General features: G+C 39.3%; 1 protein-coding gene across 3 annotated transcripts in view; it reads right to left on the bottom strand.

The window, feature by feature from the left end:
* Positions 1–332: 332 nt before the first annotated feature.
* 2610008E11Rikl (RIKEN cDNA 2610008E11 gene like) overlaps positions 333–19,845 on the bottom strand; it is a 21,248-nt gene continuing 1,735 nt past the window's right edge. The window contains exons 2-6 of one of the 3 annotated variants that reach the window (XM_063264397.1): positions 18,376–18,502; positions 17,105–17,197; positions 16,115–16,207; positions 4,596–4,694; positions 333–4,004 (exon numbers count right to left, since the gene is read on the bottom strand). In XM_063264397.1, the coding sequence (XP_063120467.1) occupies positions 2,428–4,004; positions 4,596–4,694; positions 16,115–16,207; positions 17,105–17,197; positions 18,376–18,502 (1,989 nt within the window). In that variant the 3' untranslated portion in view covers positions 333–2,427. Of the gene's footprint in view, positions 4,009–4,595; positions 4,695–14,727; positions 14,950–16,114; positions 16,208–17,104; positions 17,198–18,375; positions 18,503–19,845 lie in introns of those variants that run through there. The other 2 variants (XM_001077082.8, XM_039080027.2) reach the window with 2 other exon arrangements.

Here is a 19,845-nt window from a genome sequence, read left to right as displayed (position 1 = left end):
GAATTTTGGTAGAAAGATTCTTGCATTCTTTAATATAAAATGATTTTTCATGTGTGTGACTTCTGGAATGTTAAGTGAGGTTTGACTTGCATGAGAAACTTTCCTACATACTTTAAAAAGCATTCTATATGTGCAAATGTTTAGTCAACATATATTTATGCACACTACACATGGAGGCTTTTGGAACTAGATTTACAGTTGTGAGTAATGTTGAAATTTAGAATCCAAATGAGGTCCTCTCAAAGAGCAGTCAATGCTCTTACTGGCTGAGCCAACTCTCTAACTTCATTCCTACATGTTTAAACTTTCATAGGGTATGATATCCTGACACAGCAAATTAAGGATGGATTTATTTTGGATCACAGTTCAAAGGTAGAATACATCTAGACAGGGAAGTTACAGTAGCAGAAGTTTGAGGCAGCTGTTCCAGTGGCATCCACAGTCAAAAACAGAGAACGATGTTCATTCTTAGCCATCTTTCTTCTTTACATGAAGTCTAAGACCCCAGCCCATGAAATAGGGCTACAAACATTTAAAGTCAGTCTTTCCATGCCAATTAACTTAAGAAAATCTTTCCCAGATATTCTCAGATGTTCATCTACCAGGTGATTCCAGATCCTGTCAAGTTGACAATACTAGCCACCATAACTGTATTCCTTGTCAATGTGACATGATTATCATTGTTGAGCCATAACTTTTCCTCTCTTGTCCCCATATGCTGATGGCCATTTTATAATGTAAAGTGGGTCAGATACAATACTAAAAATCCCTAGTCTTCAAGAATTCCAATACTGTTTTAATATCCAAAGTCCAAGTTTCATCTGAAATACTCTGTGAGTCCCCTTAATATCAAAAAGCAAGTTACATGGTTCCAATACATAAAAGCATAAACATTCCCATTCCCCAAAGAAAAAAACTAGGGTTGAAACCCAGCGGGGAAAACAATATATCTTACTGCAATATGTCCACAGCATCTGAGACTTGTAATAGAATCACCTGGAATCCAAAGTACTTCAGAAGCCCCATCCTTTGATCTCTGCTATCCAACTGGCTCCACTCCATGCCTGTAGCTTTCCTTGGTAGATGACGCCATGCTCTTGGCATCACTTATATACTGGAGTCTCCATGGCAAATTATAGTTTATCGTCACAGGTCCACGCAGTGGGCATTCAGAGCCTTCCTGTAGAGACTCCAGTTTTGACAAACAATGCCTAGCCTCAGCTGCTCTCCGAAACTTTGGAGCAAATCTACCTGACCCCTCAGTGTTACATCTTCCATGCCTATGAAACTAGTGTCGTATCCACAAAGCTTCCAAGGGCCGTTGCTAGTCAGAAATATAAAATGTCTTCTTGGATCAAACCTATCGCCTACAGTGTGCTGACCCTACAGGAACACTTCCCTAGGGACTTGTCTTCAGAGAACAGGGAATCCCTTGAGCTGACTTCTCAATCCCGGTTCTCTTCTTTCAAATGAGTCTGCATTTTTACAAGCGGACGCCTTTCCTGTGGGGCAGGAGGGCAATGCAGACATTTCCTATTGTCTGGGGGCAGGGCAGGGTATCCCTGTTACTAATCAGGGCCTCTTCCTCCATACCTGCCTTGCCTGCAGCTTTGCCTTGCTTTAGCTTCCTAATCCTTGAGAGACTGTAAGGTTTAATCATTTTTTTATTTATCTTCTTCGCAATGGAACTTTTTCATTGTAAACTTTTATAAGTGAAGTTACCAGGAGCTGTGCCACAGCCTGAATATTTACCTTTTTGGAAATTTTCTTCACCCAACAAATGAGTACTTTTCCTTTAAATTCATCATTTAGGCTCTCAGATCACAGGTTGAATGAAGCCAGATTCTTGACAAAGGATCACACAAGTGGTCTCTAGCCCAGTTCTTGATAATGCTTGTTCCTCCCTGAAACCTTGTGAGCAAGGCTGCCACAGTCTGCACTTATAAACTTAAACCACAGTAGCCCATTAAACTCTGTAGCATAGCATTCAAAGATTTTATTATCCCAAAGTTCCAAATCTACATTCCCCATGAAAGCCATTGCTAATGGCCTAAGTATCATCTAGTCCAGTTTATCAGAGCAGCGCCTTACATCTTAGAACCAATTTCCTATATTTGTTACTTTTTGCTGTGGCTCGCAGTACCTCACACATGAAATCCAATCGTACATGGTAGAGATTCTGGTGGCAGGAGCTTGAGGCATTTTGCCAAGTGGCAACCAAACAGGAAGCAGAAAATAGCACATGCTCATGCTTAATCTACCTTCCTTCTTTTCATGTCGTCTAGAACTCCAGTCTACAGAATGGTGCCATCCCTTTTCATGCAGTACATAATCCTAAACCAGAGAAAGTGCCACACATATTTATGGTAGGTCTTCCCACTTCAATTAACCAAATAAAGATAATTACAGACATCTCCGAAGGTTAACTCAATCTAGATAATCTTTCACAGGCATGCCGATAGGCCTGTCTCCCAGATGATTCCAGATCTTGTCAAGTTGGCAATCAATATTAAACATCACATAGGGCTTTTCATCTGTATGAGTTCGTTGATGTTCAGTAAGTTCTGACTTAGAATAGAAAGCTTCCCTACATTCTTCACATTCATAAGGTTTTTCATGTGTGTGAGTTCGCCGATGTTGATTGAGGTTTGACTTACAATAGAAAGTTTTGCTACAGTCTGTACACTCATAGGGTTTTTCACCTGTGTGTGTTCTCTGATGTCGTGTGAGGTCTGACTTTTGGAAGAAAGTTTTCCTACATTCTTCACATTCATATGGCTTCTCACCTGAATGAATCTTTTGATGTTTAACAAGGCTTGACTTACAGTAGAAAGCCTTACTACAGTCTTTACATGCAAACGGTTTTTCACCGGTGTGAGTTCTTTGATGCTGATTGAGGTTTGACTTACAATAGAAAGCTTTGTTGCAGTCTTTACATTCATATGGTTTCTCACCCGTGTGAGTTCTTTGATGTTGATTGAGGTTTGATTTACAGTAGAAATTTTTTCTACACTCTTTACATTCATAGAATCTCTCCACTGTATGAGTCCTCTGATGATTCGTAAGTTCTGACCTACAGTAGAAGGATTTCCAACATTCGCTACATTCATAGGGCTTCTCTCTGGTATGAGTTCTTCTCTGATGCTCGGTGAGGTTTGACTTAGAATTGAAACTTTTCTTACATTCATTACATTCATAGGGCTTCTCGCCTGTGTGAATCCTATGATGCTGATTGAGGCTTGACTTGGAACAGAAGGTTTTCCTACATTCTTTACATTCATAAGGATTATCATCTGTATGCGTTTTCTGATGATTGGCGAGGTCTGATTTATAGTAGAATGTTTTCGAGCATTCGTTACATTCAAAAGGCTTTTCCCCACTGTGCGTTGTTTGATGTCGAGTAAGATCTGACTTACAGTAAAAGGTTTTAGTACATTCTGTACATTCATAGGGCTTCTCTCTACTATGAGTTCTACTCTGGTGTCGAATGAGGTATGACTTACAGTAGAAAGTCTTACTGCATTCTACACATTCGTAGGGTTTTTCTCTACTGTGAGTTCTTCTCTGATGTCGAGTGACATCTGACTTACAGTAGAAAGTTTTCCCACATTCTATACATTCATACGGCTTCTCTCTGCTATGTGTTCTTCTCTGATGTCGAATAAGGTTTGCCTTCCGATGGAAAGACTTCCTACATTCTTCACACTCATAGCGTCTCTCACCTGCGTGAAATGTCTCATGTACACTGAGTTGGGACTTCCAGGGGAAAATTTCCCAGCATTGTGGAGAGTCATAGAGTTTCTCACCTATATGAAATCGTTGATGTTGAGTGAGGGTTGATTGATAATAGAAAGTTTTTTTACATTCCTCCCATCCATAGGCGTTCTCATATGACTGCGATGTCTGATTCCTGGTGTGCTGTGCATTCGGATAAAATGTTTCCACACATTCTTTATATTCGCATGTTTTTGCCCCTCGATGAATTTTCTCTTGAATCTGTAGTTCTGCCTTGAGATGGAAGATTTTGTTACATTCTTTATAACATATGAGACTATTCACCAACATCAACAACATCTGCTTCCCAATTTTTTTGAAGGTCTAATTTCTTAAGGAAAAATTTCTTATAATCCCTACATATGGAGTACTGCTCTTTGTATATTTTGTAATCTTTACTGAGTTTAATCTTACTACCAAATGTTTTCCCATATATATTAGACTCAAAACTTTCCTTTTTTACTTAAGCCATGCCTTGGGCGGTGAATGCTACATTATCCAAAGGATTTCTATATTCACCAAACTTTAATTAGAGGTCTTCCACATATGAAACTTCATATATATCAATAAAATTAGCTTTTAATAGAAGGGTATCAATGGCCCCAAACAGTAAAAATGCACGGCAAAGTTTGGTTTTGAAAATGGCGACTAAGACACTCACAAGTCTCCATTAGACTAAGATGATCGGGCTCTTCTCCAGCCTGCATCTTCTCAGACTCATGGGGGAGAGTCTGTGAGGTGCACCGTGGATTAAGTCCCTGCGTAAGTAGAACACTCTTCAATGTTCAGACCCTAAATGTGGTTTAGGATATACAAAATACCTACTTCAACCATCTGTTCATATGATGTAATGCCACCGGTGACTTCAGCTTGCCACAAGTGTGTCTCTTGATTTCCCAGGGCACTTACATTATGGACATCTAAAATGATATTAAAAAACAAAGAAACAAACAACAATGCCTATGAAGTATACAAACTTTTTAGGTAATTTAAATATATAAGTAGTGTCTTTGTATCTTTAAGGTATAAGTTTTAAAATATCCACTTAAATATCTAAGTTAATATATCACAAGTGATTATTTTAAAATATGTACATATAAAAATATGCAGATATCATAAGTGAATACAGACACACACACATATATATGTTTATATAATAGTCTTCAATAAGTTAATGTACCAATAAGCATTCCAGAGTGTAAACAGTTTTCTTTGAGCCTTTGCTATTTTTGGTTCAAAGAAGTAGGGTAAAGAAAGTATCCATCTACTTCTTAGTGGTAGATTTCCACATCAACTTTGACCTGCTATTTGTCCTTTGTCCCATTTTCTTAATATATTATCTGTACTCGTAGTGCTATTCTACAATGAACCTCTTTGACATACAAACTAATAGCTGTCATAACAGCTTTTTGTTTTTTTAAGGATGCAAGCATAGATGAATTTTCTCTTATAAGCAAGAATAAAAATTAGAGAAGGGACTGATATACAAGTATAATTCAATTAATTTAGTTTTTCTGAGACACATTCATTACCTATGAAAATTTGCTGCCTGAAAAAAATAAGAATGCAGCTATCTTCAAATTCTTCATTAGGTCTATCTTACGTTTTGTGCATAGCTTTCATTTTCTGGATTTACATGGGGTTCCGAAAACTATGGGTTTTTTTTCACTTGCATCAACTTCTTCAGGACTAATTTAAAATAGCTATATTTATTTCTAGAGTAACAACACTAGCGACATAGTAAAAATATGTTGAGAAGGACAGTAAACAACTAATCAGAGCAACATTTTATCTGTGTCCTCTAAGACTGGGCTACTTAGGACAAGTTAAGTTTAATGCTTCTCTTTATTCTCAGCTCACCCTCAGTGCTGTATGCTGGCTGAGAGCTAAGATGGTCACTGTTTTGTGAGCAACAGGGCTGTATCCAGTTAGGAAACCTCACTGCCTGCATAAAAGAAGCCCCTTCTGACATCAATAAGCTCTAGTTTATAAAACAAGCAAGATAATTTCCAAAAGCCACCCCCCTTTTTGTGCAATAAGGGGAGTCTAAGCCAAAGAGTATTGCATTATGGGAGACCAAAGGAAACTGGGACATGAGTGGTCTTGATGCTCTCAAAACCAGCCAACGGTAAATCACACTACAGAAAGATGACTGAAAGTCTAGATCTGTTAGACCATGTATAATCAGGACATACTTCATTATGCAGTTCAAGCATATATTGCTGGAAGGAGGGTCTGGAGGCCAAACAAATTGCTCATGGTAGGCTCAGTTTCCTATTCTGTAAACTACAAGCAATGCCTGGGGCTCACTTCTCACGCATATTGAAACCACTAAATCTTGCATATCACAAGTTCCCTTTGCTTAAGATTTTCAGTGATCTGTCATCTGAACCTGCAGCTTCCATAACTTCCTCACTTGGCCCTCCCTCACAATGTCAATGTGTCCTTGGTGTCCTTGTTTTGTGACTACGCCTTATTTTCAGGACCCTAGACTAGAAAGCACATCAAGATACTGGGCAATGCGATCGGTTATCTTCTCCAAGCCTAGCCGGCCAAGCAGAGTCAGTTTCAGACATACCAGAGCACTGTATGGGATACTTTAAGGAAAAGAGGTATGTCCTATTGGCACAGCCACAGCTAACAAACAGTAACAGTGACAGCACAGCTGCCTGACGAAGATCCGGGAAAGCTGAGCGCAACGGTCTAAGACCAAAGTGGAAGACTGGATGGTGGCAACTGCATCACTCAGCTCAGTGTTGTTGGACATTTACCAAGCAGCTGTGCTGGCTTTACGACTTTTGCGATTCCTCTTAGATTCCTCTGTTTGAAAACGCTGTTCTGTTGGCAAAAGAGCTCTTCGTACTTACAGCAGGATTTACCTTATAGTTACAGGTTTGGGAGCTCAGGTTGTGAACTGTTTTCTACTTCCTTTCTGCTTTGCCTTTCTCCTTTATAACTCTCCTGACACATTTTCCTCAGCACACTTCAGTTTCTGTCTCTTGAATATAGTCTATCCTTTCTCCTGGTTTGTGTTCTCCCACCTTCTTTCTAATTTGCCACCTTAACCTGAAAACTCAGATATTCCTCTCATTCTTGTAGAAATTCCACAGGCAAATACACTAATAACTACATTCAAACTGTTTAATCCCTAGTACTACAATGCTGGTCAAAAGCCTATGGCTGGAGAGGACAAGGGCCCTTAGGTAGAAGTTGCTGTTCCTATTGTGCTAACTGGTCACATAGTCAAACTGCCTTCTAAATATTTCTGTTTAGGCCACAGAGCTGGGATGCTATCAACTTTGACCAGAGAAGCTTCTTTCTCAGTAGATGGCAGTCAGCAGAGAGACAGATAACTGGTCATGGGGCTGAGAACAAGAGCCTGAGTGTTCATCTGCAAATAGTAAATCTATATTAACCACAGCGCCACCCAGGCTCAAAGAACATCTCAAAGAAGAAGGCAGAAAGAACATAAAAGTCATAGGATGGATCTAAGAACGCTGATGCTACCTTTTAAGTATGGCATGGCCATCCCAATCCCACTCTTGTACTCACAGCAGCTGTGTTCACTTGCATGGAATGAACACAAAGCCAAGCAAGGGAAAGCAGACGTACATGAGGTAGATACAGGCACCCCTTCCCCCTTACTGAGACGCTGTTGACGTGGATAGCTGCTGAGAAGAAGGCATCATTCTTTCTTTGAGGATGCAGCCCAGGTAGATTTTTCATGCAGAAAGAGAAGACCCCATACCCACGCTTATATATGTAGCACTAATTGGACTTGGTGGGTTATCAAAAAAAAAAAAAGGAAGAAAGAAATAAGATATAATATGAAGTTGGTGGGAGAAGGATTGCTGTGGGATCACAAGGAAACTTGAAGGAGAAAATGGAGCAGATCATTGACTATGATGCATATGAAGTTCTCAAGTTCTCGAGAATAAAAAGAAATGTAAAAACAAGCTCTTTTAGGCTGGATTCATATTTGTATTTTAATCATGATTACCACTAAGTATTTAATTTATATTTAATAATGTATCTTCTACAGATTTTTGAAAATTGTCATCTTTGGCCAGAGAAGCAGGTAAACTAGCTACATATCTTAACTTGTCCCTCAAATCCTCCAAATCCAAACCCTGAGTCTTGTCCCCGGCTTTTCAGCAGACTACCAGCTGCTGCTACTTTGTACCCCTGCTCCCATTTCCAGTGGATCACACACACCTTCTCCTCCTAATCCCCCCCCCCCAAACTCATTGCTTTATCTCAGCCCTCAACTCCAGCAGGTACTACCTGGGAACCAACAGGCCATCAACTAAGAAAGCAAGGAGGCCAAATGCAGATCTTCACTTCTTGTCAGATTCCACCAGGTTCAATCCCCCAGGTTCATCCCCATGTCTATCGCATGTGATATGTATAGGATATGGCCTCTTCTTAATCTCTGCCTGCATTCCCGGAGGACTAAGCCAATCCTGGTGTGATATGCTGCTTTTCTTCCTCCTGTGGACCTCTCTTTCTCTCACAAGCCCATCCCCATTTCTAAGTTTCAGCTCCCAATACTTAGGAACACATTTTCCTTAAAATCCAGATGGCCACAACCATCAAGATCCCAGAAGAATTTCCTACCAGGCAACATAACCAACACACGCTCTTACAACCCTGAAAGGCAAACAGAAACCAAGAAACAAAACATCTGCCCAAGAAAGACAAGATCAGATATTAGCAATTAAAATAACAATCTTCCAAATATGAGATACCAGATGCCAGATGTCTACAGGACAGAGTAAACACATAACAACAACCAGGACAATATGTCTCCACTACAGCCCTGCAAGCTTACTCAGGCAGACCCTGAGTACTCCAACATAGCTGAAGACCAAGAAAACAACCTTAAAATAGATTTTGTGAGTATAATAGAGGTCCTTAAAGTGTATATCTACAAATCTATTTTTAAAAATCTGTGAACACACACACATACAAAAAAAGTAAACAAAAACTATTTAAAACTTGAAATGGAAAAAGTATCAGTAGGAAAAATAGAAACTGAGGGAATTCTGGAAATAAAAAATTTAGGCTCTTGAACAGGAATCTCATAGTTAAGTCTCACTAACAAAATGTAAAAGATAGAAGAGAACTTCAGGCACTGAATAAATGACAGAAGGAATGGATATGCTAGTCAAAGAGTGTTAAATCTATAAAACAAAACAAAACAAACAACAACAAAAACTTCAGGCATAAAATATCTAGGCAATTTTGGAGGAACTATGAACAAGACCACATTCAAGAATAATCAGAATAGAGGAAGAAGAAGAATGACAGGTCGAAGGCACAGAGAATAATTTCAGAGAATAATTCTATAATTGTAAATTATAGAATATATTTCCCTAACCTAAGGAAGGAGATGCTGATGAAAGTACAAGAGGCAGAACTGGACCGGAAAAGAAGTGCCCTCACACATAATAATCAAAACAATAAACATACAGAACAAAGAAAATATTAAAAGATGCAAAGGAAAAACTGGAACTAGCATATAAAGGCAGAACTATTAGAATTACACCTGACTTTTCCATGGAGATCGTAAAAGCCATAAGGACCTGTGCAGATGTGTTGCAGATTCGAAGAGACCACAGATGCTAACATAGACTACTATACCCAGCAAAACTTTCAATCAACATAGACGGAGAAAATAAAACATGCTCTGATAAAACCAAATTTAAATAATATCTATCTACAAAACCAGCCTTACAGAAGGTACCAGTAGAAAAACTGATAAGAGATGAACTACACATAAGAAAACACAGGTAATAAATAGTTCCAGATCAGCAAAGTCAAAAGAAGAAAAACATGCACACATGTACACACAGTGTGCACGTGCTCACGTGTGCACGCACACACATACACACACACACACAGACACACACTCACCACCACCAGCAAATAATAATAATAATAGTAATAATAATAATAATAATAAGTAACAGGAATACAAAAGTACTGTTCATTGATAACATCCAACATCAATGGTTCCATCTGTCTGCAACATCTAAGAAAACACACCTTAATATCAAGGATAGACATCGATTCAGGATAAAAGTGATTGAAAAATGTATTTCAAGCAAATGGACCTAAGAAGCAATCTAGTGTAACCATTTTAATAAACTTCTAATCATAACTTTACAAGCAGAAATGGTGAACTACATACACATCAACTAAGAGGACGACATTTCAATTCTTAAACTATATACCAAACACAAGGGTACTCACGTTCATAAAAGAAATACCACTATAGCTTAAACTAAACACACACACACAGAGAGAGAGAGAGACAGAGAGACAGAGAGAGAGACAGAGAGACAGAGAGAGAGACAGAGAGACAAAACCACACTTCTTAGAACCTCACAGAACTTTCTACAAAATTAGCCAAATATGAAATAACACCCTGCATTATCTGACCATTATGGATTCTAACAGGATAAAAGCAACAACAGAAACAAACAGGAAGTTTACAAACTTATGGAAATTGAACAACTCACTACGTAATAAAACATAGGGCAAGACAAAAATCAAAGATCTAGAATTGAATGAAAATGAAAACAGAACTTCCCAAAACTTATAGAACAAAATGAGGATGATTCTAAGAGGCAAGTTCATACCTTAAACACCTACATTAAAGAAAAAATAATTGAGGAGCTCTTATACTAGTAACTTAACAGCAGACCAGAAAACTCCAGAACAAAGAAAAAAAGAAAAAAACAATCACACCCAAAAGGAGTAGATGAAAAGAAATAATAAAACTCAGAGCTGAAATCAATAAAATAAAAACAAACAAAGAAGAAAGAAAACAGCACAAAGGTTCAATGACACAGAGATAATATACTGATAAAAATCATAAGGACATAACGACAGACACCAAGAAAATCCAAGGATCATAGGATATATTTTAAAAACTAGTACTCTACCAAATTGGAAAATAGACAAGAAATTGATAATTTTCTTAATATATACCACTTTCCAAAGTTAAATCAAGATCAGATAAGCAACTTAAACAGATCTATAACCCCTAATGAAATCAAAACAGTTATTAAAACTCTGCCAAGGAAAAAAGAAAACAGAAAAACCCAAACAAATAAACAAAAACGAAACCCCCAAAAGCCTAGGGTCGGAGAGTTTTAGCACAGAATTCTACCAGATTTTCAAAGACTTAATGTCAACAGTCCTCAAATTATTTCACAAGACTGAAACAAAAGGAACTCTATCCCCTCTTCCTTTACAGAGCCACAGTTATCCTGCCACCCAAACCACACAAAGTCCCCCAAAAGACGAATTTCCCTCATAAACATAAATGGAAAATTCTTAATAAAATACTCGCAAAATATAAATCCAAAAACACATCAAAAAGTTCAACCACACTGATCAAGTAGGCTTCACTCAGAGATGCAGGGATCAATATAGAAATCAATAAATGGAATTCATAATAAACACAGACTGAAAGATTAAAAGAGGCCGAAAAGGCCTTTGACGAAATCCAAACAACCAGTCATGATAAAACCCTGGAAGAGATCAAGGATACAAAGGACATAATTTCACCCAAGAACGACAGTTTACTGCAAACATCTGGCCAACATCAAATTAAATGGAGAGAAACTGAAAGCAGGTCTACTAAAATCAGGAATAAGACAAGGCTGTCCAGCCTCTACATACCTAGTCAATATAGTACTTGACGTCTCAGCTGGGGCAATAAGACAACTGAAGGAGATCAAGAAAAAAAAGTGGAAAGAAAAAGCTCTAAGCATCCTTATTTGCAGATGCTGTAATATTACACATAAGTGACCATAAAAATCCCACTGGGAGACTTCTAAGCTGATGAAGACTTTTAGGAAGTAGCTGAATACAAAACTAACACAAACCAGTAGCCCTCCTATACAAGTGAAGAACAGACTGAGAAAGAAACCAGAGAAACAACACCCTTCACGAGGGCCGCAAATAATATACAGTGACTCAGATCAAGCAAGTGAAAGACTTATGTGATAAAAACCTTAAGACATTCAACAAAGAAACTGAAGAAGGTATCAGAATAGTGGATGATATCCTATGTTTCTGGTTATGCGGGATTAGTGTAGTAAAAATGGCCACGTTACTAAAATAAATCTAGAGTCAATGCAATTCCCCTCAAAATTCCAACACAATTCTTCACAGATGTTGAAGGGATACAATTTTCAGCTTCATATGGAGACACGAAAAACAAGGAAAGCTAAAACAGTCTTGAATAACAAAAGACATGCTGGAGGTATTGCCATTTTCAAGATTCACTACAGAGACATGGTAAGAAAACCTGCATGGGCACATAAACAAAAGCACTGATCAGTGGAATCAAACTGAAGACTTGGACAGAAATCCCTGTATCTACTGACACCTGCTTTTGAGAAAGAGGCCAGAAATACAAAGTAGAAAGAAAAGTATCTTCAACAAATGGTGCCCATCAAACTGGATGGCTACATCTAGAAGAATCCAAATAGATCAATACTTATTACCCTGCAGATCAAGGACTTCAACATAAAACCAGATTCAATGAACCTGATAGAAGAGACTATGGGGGGCAGCCTTGAACCCACTGACACAGGAAAAGTGTTTCTGAAGAGGCTCTAAGATCAACGGTTAATGGGATCTCATGAAAGAAAGAAGCTTCTGCATGACAAAGGACACTGTCATAGCGTACAGAATGGAGAAAAGACTTTCGACAGTTACATATCTGATAAAGGTCTAACAGCCAAAGCATATAAAGAACTCAAAAAACCAGAGATCAAGGGAGTAAATAATCGAATTAGGAAAACAGAGTACAGATCTAAACTAAGAACTCTCCATCGAGGAAACTCAAATGGCTGGAAACACTTAGATAACTGTTCAATATCCTTAGTTCTCAAGCGAATGCCAATCACAATTACTTTGAGATTTTATCCCCTACCTGTCACAATGGCTAAGATATCACACGAGTGATAACTCATGCTGGTGAGGATGTGGAGCAAGGGAAACACTTCTCCATTACTGATGGGAGTGCAAACTTGTACAGGCACTATGGAAATCAGTCCAGTGGATCACAGGAAGATGGGAATCCGTCTACCATAAAAATCAGCCACACCACTCTTAGGCATATACCCAAAGACACTTTATCCTCTCAACGAGAAATCTATTCAACCATGTTCATTGCTACTCTATTCACAATAACTAAAAACTGTAACAAGCTAGATGTCCTTCAACAGAAGGATGTATAAAGCAAATGTGGTACATTTACACAATGGAGAGTCACTCGGCTGTAAGAAAACGACATCGTGAAATGTGCAGGTAAATAGATGGCACTAGAAAAATAATCCTGAATGAGGTATCCCAGATCTAGAAAGGGGGATATGGTATCTGTTCACTTCTATGTAGATATTAGCTGTTACATCAATAACCAAGTTGCAATCTGTAGAACCAGAGGTTAGGTATAGTGTAAGGAATTAAGGGACACAGATAGATCTTGTTTGGAAAAAGAAACAGAGCTAATAAACAGAGGGGTCTGAAATGGGATGGTTAAGTGGGAACAGGAAAGGGTGAGAGGGATGAGGGATGGACCACAGGAAGTGTCAACTACAGTTAAGAGCCATTTGGTAGTATGGAAGCTAATACAGCAGAAGCTTCTAAAGAAGGCGCATTTATAAAGGTGTTCTGGACGAAACTGCCTAAATAATCAGGAAAACAGAGTCCCAACTGCTCATCTCTTGTGACAACATGGAGCTCCAGGTACTGAGATTGGATCCCATCTAATGAGGAAGTTCCCAAACACCCCAGGCTGTTGTCAAGGCTCCAGGGTGCTTTTCATGAACGAGAGCAAGGCCCTACTGCTGCAGACAACACCTGCACGGCTGCTCAAGCACGGAGGAGTTCAACTGGCCCCCAAAAGGACTTTACCCCTGTGTCCTACTGTCTTTGTTTCAAGAAGGTATTCTGTACACTAGTTACGCTGCCAAAAGAGACAAGTAAACTCTAAGCTAGTCACAAATCCTTTGATCTGTAATGGTGACTTTCTGGGAAAATATGCTAAGGCAATGGTGGCCCAAAGATTGTGGAAGTAAGCAAGCAGTGTCTGGTTTGACTTAAGTTCCACTCCATGAGATGGAATCCATACCAGACACTGCTTGGGTGAACAAGACCCAGAGACTAGATAGTCAAGGGACCGGGAAGGGGGGGAAGCCAAATGTTATACTTTAAAGGGGAGGGAGGAATAAAACAACGTCTACTGACATTCTGCTATACTCATAGCTCAGTTTCTGCTCGACCATCTTTAAGAGAAGCTTCTTCCTGCAGCATAAGGGAGCAAATACAGAGACCTGCAGCGAGATCTTATGCAGAGAATGAGAACTCCTGGACACCCAGTTCTAAATGGGAAGTGTTCTTCTACTCAGAATTTGGAGAACCCCGAGGAAGAGGAGGTGGGAAGAGCATAAGAGACAGTAGAGGATACAGGACACTAGGATAACAAGGTCCTCTACATCAGCCTGATCAACGCTCGTATGTCCTCAGAGACTGAGGCAGTGTGCACAGGACCTGCATGGGTCTGTACCAGGTCTCTGTATATATTATGACCTCTACTTTAGTGTTTTATGGGATTCCTGAGTGTGGGAATGAGTGGGTCTCCGATGCTTGTGCCTTTTCTTGTGTTCTTTCTTTTCCTTCTGTTTCTTTGCCTTGTCCAACTCCAGTGTGTTAGTTTTTGTTTTATCTTACTTTATTTTATTTTAATTATGCCTTAGGAGCATTTGTTTTCTCATGAGATTCAGAAAGGGAACAGATAGGAGAGGAGGTGGTGAGAACTTGGGAGGAGTCGAGAGGGGAGACAATAACAGGACATAGTATGTGAGGGAAAAGAACCTATTTTCAATTAAAAAATTGTCATCTTAAAGTTCTGGTAAAAACAATGAATAATACCTTAAAAAGTGAGGTGACTTTAGTATCTTCTCTGAGATTAGAAATAAGATAAAACAAAGAAACAAAAGCATATGCTTCTTCCTTTCCACCAGGTAAACATTCTTGGTAGTTTTTATCTCACCAGAATACATCATAACCATCCTCCAGTTTTCTCTCAATGAATAGAATTTTTTTAAAGAAACTGGCATTGTATTGGTTCCTCCATAATAGAAAGTGAACTATCTACAGAGTAAACAAAAAGAAAATGGTAAAGGCGTGTGACAATAAACCAACCAACAAAGAAAACCCACTACAATTTACAATGGAAAAAACAAATAAGCACTTAGGTGAAGGAACTATCCAACAAGAATGGCCTACAGGTCTCTGTGTGCACTGGGGACATCTAAAAACACACCTCAGTATAAAAAACAGGGCAATGGATAAGACCATATCATCTGCAAATAAAGCTACCTGATCTCCTTCTATCTGTACCCCTTGATCTCCTTCTATCTGTACCCCTTGATCTCCTTCTATCTGTACCCCTTGATCTCCCTCTATCTGCACCCCTTGATCTCCTTCTATCTGCACCCCTTGATCTCCTTCTATCTGTACCCCTTGATCTCCCTCTATCTGCACCCCTTGATCTCCTTCAGTTGCCATATTACTCTAGCAAAGACTTCAGGTAGTATACTGAACAGGGGTAGAGAGTGGATGCCATGTCTTCTTATTCCTGATTTTAGGAGAAATGTTTTAAGTTTCTCTCTATTTAGGCTGATATTGGCTATAGACTTGCTGTAAATTTCCATCATGATACTGAGGTAAGTTCCTTGTATCCCTAGTCTCTCCAGGACTTTTACCATGAAGAGATTTTTGCATTTTGTCAAAGGCCTTTTCTGCATCTAATAAAAATAATCCTGTGTTTGCTGCCCATTAGTCTGCTTATGTGAATTGTGTTTATTTATTTACAATATTGACTCAGCCCTCAATCTCTGGGGTGAAGCTGACTTGATCTTGCCAGATAATCTTTTTGATGTGTTCTTCATTTTGGTTTGATTTAATTGAGAACGTTTACATCTATCTTTATAAGGGACATTAGTTTATAACTGTCCTTTTCATGGGTCTTTCGGTGTTGATGTAACAGTGGCTCTGTAAAAGGAACTTAGAAATGGCCCTTCATCTTCTGTTATGTTGAATAGCTTGGAGAACTGGTATTAGTACTTCCTTAAAGATCTCATGGGGTACACATGTGAAACTGTTTTGAACATTTCGTAGCAACTATCCATGAGACCAGGTCTCTGCTGAGCCAGGTTTGGTGAAAGTTGGTGCAAAGAGACCAATCAGCATAACTGATCTTTTATATGCTAAGCTTTCTTTCTCTTCCTTCCACCGTAGGACAGCGTGTACTGACCTGGGAGGTTCCAGAGTGAGGCTTCCGAGCCACTCCATGGCTCAAATCCATGCTGTAACTTGATGTTCAATTCTGGTCTGGTTATGCAGTACCCTGTAAAAAGGAAATGAGGTAGTTCATCTAAATGTGCCAAGTCAGGCCCAGAGATAAGAGACAGCAGGTCTACTTCAGGAACGCTGCTAAGATGGGTGGTTCTGAAGCTCTTTGGACACAAGATTTATATTCACATTCTTTACTGAATGGAATATTATTTTCAAATCACATTAAGCTGCACAATAGCATAAAACAATAACTTCTTAAACTTAAGTAAACTTAAGTAGAAAAATAAAAATAACACAATGGAATTTAAAAACCACACATATTTAAGGCCACTGAATAAAATGAGGTCATTAAAACAACAACAAAGCCAAATAAAAAACCAAAAACAACTACCTGGAAAGTTTTCAGGGGAAATAGCTCAACTAATGAAGTAAGTAAAACAAAAAAGATTTCATAGAAAATGGGCTAGGTAGAGAGAGAAAAATATCTGGCAAAGCCACCTCTGTACCCCAAGGGACATTAAAAGCTCACTTCTTTACTAAACAGAATGAATGAAATCTTTCTTTAGGCTGGCAAGGCACTGCATATTCGGGTGAATGGGAATGGTCTACACAGGCTCATATTTGAATGTTGGGTCTAAATTTGGTACAAATAGATAACTCCTTTCAACTCCTTAGAACATGATAAGACATGGAAGAAAGGTCAGGAAAAACAATATAAAATCATGCATCTGCTAGCTAAACTTGACATCAAATAAGAGACTAAGTCTCTACAAAATAAACTTGAGCAACGAAAACAGGGAAACAATTTTCAGTGGAGAAGCATCTTCAGGCCCTGTCTGATTCATAAGCCAACCACATTCAAGTCTGGCTCTGAGTAGAACTTGGCGAAACCAGCTCACCATGACAGGCATCTGATGGCATTTCTGTCACCCATTATGCACTGACTGACCTGGAAGGTTCCAGATTGAGGTATCTGCTACCCTCCACGGCCCAAATTCACGTTCCAACATGAGGATCAACTCAGGTTTGATCACGCAGCAGCCTGTAAATGAGAAATCTTGAACAGTTTCTGCCAATGTGCAGTCAGGTTCCCTGATGACAGATGCCCTTCCATGGGAGGAACTGTGCTACAGTGGGCAAATCAGAGACTTGTAGACAGTAACTATAGAGTGAATATCTTGTGTCTGTATGGATGTGGCATCTGTCAATAATAAATCTTATGGCCTATAGCTTAGGCAAAAGATAAAAGGTGGAACATCCAGGAGGCAGAAAGGATTCTGGGATAGTGCCAGGCACAGGAGATGCACCTGGACGATGTGATGAGACAGATGCATGATACCTGAGCACAGGTAACCGACCAGCCATGTGGCAGAATGTAGATTAGAATAAATGGGTTATTTTAGGTAATGGTTTGTTCAGAGAAGAGCCTAGCTGTACAACCAAGCTACTTGTAAATATATTTTGAGTCTGAGTCTTATTTCTGGGAACATAGGATTAGGAGGGAGAACCACCTAACTTTTACAGTAGACCAGGCTGGTCTTGAACTTGCAGCGATCCACCTGCCTCTGCTGGAATTAAAGGTGTTCATTACTACTGCCTGGTCCCAGCAGGGTTCTTTATCACCACTAAACTCATTTCTTTGAAGAGCTGAAAGTTATAGGATATTTCTTTGGTCGCTGATTCTCCTTGTATGTGTAGTGAAGAGATCTGCATCTCCCTAGGAAAGCCACAATACAAAAGTCAGCGAAAGAAAAATGCTAAATTTTCTAGTTACGTTCAAAAGTTATTATTCAAAGAAATAGCGGGGAATAAACAGTGGTTACTACAGTGTGAAAAAGGTATGGGGATTGGGAGCAGAGAATGTGTATTTATTGGGGTAGATGTGGGTAGAAATTAATAACTTATGGCTCTCTAATATGAAAGCAAATATAGAGTGGGTAGCAAGTGATTGAATATTTCAAAGCAGGTGAATGATTTTAAACTTTCCCATTACAAGCAGAATATTGCTAAGTGACGGCTTACCGTCATCTGACCATTGTTCTGATTGTCTGATCATCTGATTATACAATATAGTCTGATTTGTTTAAGTGTGTTTCAAAGCCATACTGCATACTGGGAATGCACGCCGTTATCACGCATCAGCTAAACGTTACAAGGAAAACTTCAGGTTGAAAGGTTCCTCTGCTTATCAACAGACAGCGACTGCTACTGCACACTCACCCAAGGACACCAGGCTACTGTAGTTCTCCAGCATGACGTCCCTGTAGAGCAGCTTCTGAGCCACGTCTAGGACCTGCCACTCCTCCCAGGTGAAGTACACCGCAATGTCCTCAAACGACACCGACTCCTGGAACCACAACGCTTCTTATCAACCCAAGTCCTCACACTTGGGAATAAAAACTGGGGTCTTTTCTGGGTAGGAATGACTTACTAGTGCCTGATAGCTGTCCTCAGACACACCAGAAGAGGGCACTGGCTCCCATTACAGATGGTTGTGAGCCACCATGTGGTTGCTGGGATTTGAACTCAGGACCTCTGGAAGAGCAGTCAGTGCTCTTAACCACTGAGCCATCTCTCCAGCCTTACAGAAACTGCAGCTTGGTGCGGTCCTTATCATCAAAGAAAGCAACATCAATGTAAAGATCATCCCTCTTCGTTAATGTGGATTCACAAAATACGATGAAACAAAATCTACAGTGTTATTGATAACACATTAAGGACTAAAAATACAGGTTCCCTCTTGTATTAAACTGACCAAAAGAGAGCCCAAATTTGAACGTCTCATTTCTTACCTTGTGTTGTCCTTCTGTCCCTAAAAAAAGAGTTTTGCTGTGTCTTTATTGACTAGCACAGAAAACATGGTGTGGAAAAGGAATGAGGGATTCGTTACAGAAAATGTTAAGGGCTGGAGAGATGGCTCAGTGGTTAAGAGCACTGACTGCTCTTCCAAGGTCCTGAGTTCAATTCCCAAGGCCATAGTAATACCCAACAACATGGTGGCTCACAACCATCTGTAATGGGATCCAATGCCCTCTTCTGGTGTGTCTGAGGACAGCTACAGTATACTCGTATACATGAAATAAATAAATCTTTTTAAAAAAAGAAATTTATCACAGAGTTTTGCATGGGAAGAAGTTACTTTACTGCTCCCTACTGACCCAGAATAGCAAGTATAAGCACAAACAGATGTTATCAAACCATATCCACATCCGACATTTTTGGTGAATACTTGTTGCTTTCAACCTCTTGGGTAATTTCAGCAAATAACACAACACATGCATGTAATATTCTGGGTCAGGGACATGGAATAGTTCACAATCGAAGATTAAAGCCACGCGTTTAGTTTAGGTCTAAAAAGCTGACTACATGGGAAACCCGAGGCATAGTAAATTGCTTAAACCATTCTCTTAAAGGCACATTAAACGTAAACAGACTCTGTGAGTGCACAGCAGGACAGCAGGTTGAGTAATTGTCTTAAGTTTTCTCAAAGTATGCTATTAGCTTGGCTGCCAAGTCCAAAAACACTTTCGGTATCTTTGCAGTCGAGAGGCACTTCAGAAAAGTATGTCAGTACACACAGAATGCATATGCATACAAGATGTGTATTAACAGCCAGAGAAAAGCATACAAAGACTCAATCCCATGAAGGTAATGTGAAATCTCTGAAGAATAACCAAGCCTGTGAAAAGG

This window comes from Rattus norvegicus, chromosome 7 (genome assembly GCF_036323735.1).
Source record: "Rattus norvegicus strain BN/NHsdMcwi chromosome 7, GRCr8, whole genome shotgun sequence".
NCBI classification, from domain to species: Eukaryota; Metazoa; Chordata; class Mammalia; order Rodentia; family Muridae; genus Rattus; species Rattus norvegicus.
This window is presented reverse-complemented; position numbering and strand designations above follow the sequence as displayed.